We start from the raw sequence: 3020 nt of genomic DNA on the forward strand, positions 1-3020 counted from the left end.
CAGCCGGCGCTCCTGCCGTGCCGCTCCGCGGAGTGTCGCGTCCCTTTAAACCCGCCTAGCTGACCAGGCACCCGCGATCCTTCTGGAAGAGCGCCGTGGACTTTTCTTTCCTCGTCCAGTCACCATGGTTGCGTCTCAAGGGCTCGATTCCACTTGACTAAGTGCAAAAATTTGGCGGTCTTGTTAAAGAATGGAGGTTTCCTTATCGCCGTAGTTCAGTTACGGGATGCTTTAATTGTAGGAAAACGATTCGGTTCTTAGTGCAGCCTTCACCTGTGGGAGTCTCTGCCCTCCAAAATATTGGTTGTTCTTTATAAATGTACATACTGTACAGAATTCAGGTGCAGGAAGGGGATCGTTGGCATGTTTCCCTTAACCCATGAGAGGAAGGTTGAGTTTGACTCTCTGAGACACTGTAGTTGTACAAGAGACTCGTGGACTGCTATTGAAAATGATAATGTGGGGACTCTGGGATAAGGCGTAATGGTTTCCATTTAGCCAAGACATTAAATAGGATTCTTTACCAATTTTCTTATTGTAGCTTGGTATGTGCCATGTCTAGCTTCACTTGAGACCCTCCAAGAATTATGTAGGAAGGAAAATCTCAGATGTAAATCCATTGGAATCACCAACAGGAATCTAAAGAGTTATGAGGTGGAATATTTGTGTGACTACAAGGTAGAAGAGGTAAGAGAAACACAGACCAATTTGATCACTCTTTCAGCTGAAATTTGGAAGTGAGCCAAAGGTAGTTTTTCTCACAACATAAAGTAGCAGGCTGTGAGGACAAAGCTCTTGCTGACATCGAATGAAATATCTTTTAAACTTTGAACTGTAAACAGAAAGCAGTATAACTACTGCTTTTAGTATGTTGAAGGAAGGTCTTTTCCTGAAATTACAGAGATGCTAGAATATGAAATGTTTCACCTGTGCCTGTCTAGAAGTAAAGCAAAATGCTCATGCTTTTAGGTAGTAGCTTGGTATGTATTATGATGCTTCTCCTTTATTTGCAGGTAACAGTCTATATTTCTCTCTTGACTGTTGTAGTCTGTTTGATGAAGAGTTAGGGCCATGTGCTGCAACTGGATTCCTACGGCTTGATCGTGCCAGTGAAATTCAGTCTCAGGATTTGGCCTAGTTACAGTTATTTGGCCTTTTTAAAATAAGTGCAAAATGTATGCTTCTTGATTATAAATACGATATTGTGTGCTTTGAATGGGTTACTTCTTTGGGAGGATGGTTGGTACGACAAATAGTGGGGGTTTTTAGTGATTTTTTTTTCAGTAAGTTTAGAATTATTTTTTTTTGTTCCGTATGTGATATGACTACATTCGGCTTGTGCATACGAGTCATGCAACTAGTCAGTATAACTTTCTTAACGGCCTTAACAAACTAGCCTCCTCAGGTATAACGTTAGTGATCAGAGTTCATCCTAGCTGCTTATTTCTTTGTCCCCTAGATATGATATGTAAAGTATCCAAAGTTGTGCTATATGTTAATTTGCAAACAGAAAACTTAATATATTTTTCTTTCTCCCCAATTCTAATTATTATGGGGACACCAAGACCTTCAGCACTGTATGCCGTTTCTTAACTCCAGAGGTCTTTTGTGTTTGTCTGTGTATTCTGTGATGATGGATTTCAGCAACATGAAATGTGGCTAAATCTGTATCTGTTTCTGTATTTCAAGGGCACAGAATACTATCTCGTGAAATGGAAAGGATGGCCAGAATCTTCAAATACTTGGGAACCTCAGAAAAATCTGAAATGCCCATTGCTTCTTCAAAACTTCCGTAGCGACAAGAATGAATACTTGTCTCGGGTGAGAGAAGGCAAAGCACTGAAAGTGAGAAACCATGTTAAAGCTTTGAAACCTGCGGTTGCAGATTACATTGTAAAAAAGGCTAAGCAAAGGATAGCTCTGCAGAGATGGAAAGAAGAACTCAACAGGAAAAAGAATCATAAAGCAATGATTCTGGTAGAAAACACTGTGGACCTTGAAGGCCCTCCTTTAGACTTCTACTACATTAATGAGTATAAACCTGCTCCGGGAATAAATGTAATAAATGGAATAACAACTGGCTGTGAATGCACTGACTGCCCCGCTGAGAAGTGCTGTCCAAAGGAGGCTGGGTTTATTTTGGCTTACAATAAACGAAAGAAGTTGAAAATCCAGCCCGGCTTGCCCATCTATGAATGCAATTCGTTTTGTAGGTGCGGGCCTGACTGCCCTAATAGGATAGTACAAAAAGGTACACCGTATTCTCTTTGCATCTTCAGAACTAACAATGGCCGTGGTTGGGGAGTAAAAACCCTCCAGAAAATTAAAACCAACAGTTTTGTGATGGAGTATGTTGGAGAGGTATGTATTTATCTCATATAGATGAATTGTTTACAGTAAAGGAAATGTAGGAGAAAATATTGATAAGCTTTCAGTTTTAACACTTCTTGATTTCTACTATATAATAGGTAAGTCTGCTTTTGAGTAGAGGAATATCATAAATAGACATGCTAAGTGACAGAAAAAATATATTTTCCAGAACGTCCTCTATTCTGGAGTGATTGTAAAAGGTTGAATATAAAGAGAATACTTAATCCTAAGTCGCTAAACAATTATTTTAGATATGTGCCCTAATAGTCTTTCTAAAGTAAAGTCCTTCTTTCCTTTCATGGCAGTCATATTCTTCATTCTTCCCTCATCATCCTTATTATTGCAGTTTTTGCTGTTCCCAGGCACAGTTGTTACCAAACTCCCCATCCAGTCTGTCAGTCCCTTTTCTGTTTTGTTTGAACTTTTAAGGTAGTATTTCCAAACATGTATTACTTCTGATTAACATGAAGAATAAGACTTGTAGTATGGACATTATCTGTTTTCAAACAGAACTTTTGTGTTATAAAATGCAGACCTCTGGTTGCTCTTGAGATTTTTTTGCATCGCCCTGTGTGTGGTTCAGCCTCTGCTGTGCTTCAGGGCCTTTTACATCGGTAGCTCCTGGCACTAAGTTGACGCAAAATAATTCC

At 39.5% G+C, this 3020-nt stretch overlaps 1 protein-coding gene across 1 annotated transcript in view; it reads left to right on the top strand.

Moving 5' to 3' along the window:
• Positions 1-541: 541 nt before the first annotated feature.
• SUV39H2 (suppressor of variegation 3-9 homolog 2 (Drosophila)) overlaps positions 542-3020 on the top strand; it is a gene marked incomplete at its 5' end in the record, with an annotated part of 7074 nt that continues 4595 nt past the window's right edge. Inside the window, 2 exons of the mRNA XM_010288162.1 lie at positions 542-687; positions 1690-2361. Of these exons, the coding sequence (XP_010286464.1) occupies positions 542-687; positions 1690-2361 (818 nt within the window). The remainder of the gene's footprint in view (positions 688-1689; positions 2362-3020) is intronic.

Source organism: Phaethon lepturus, unplaced genomic scaffold (assembly GCF_000687285.1).
Source record: "Phaethon lepturus isolate BGI_N335 unplaced genomic scaffold, ASM68728v1 scaffold14375, whole genome shotgun sequence".
NCBI classification, from domain to species: Eukaryota; Metazoa; Chordata; class Aves; order Phaethontiformes; family Phaethontidae; genus Phaethon; species Phaethon lepturus.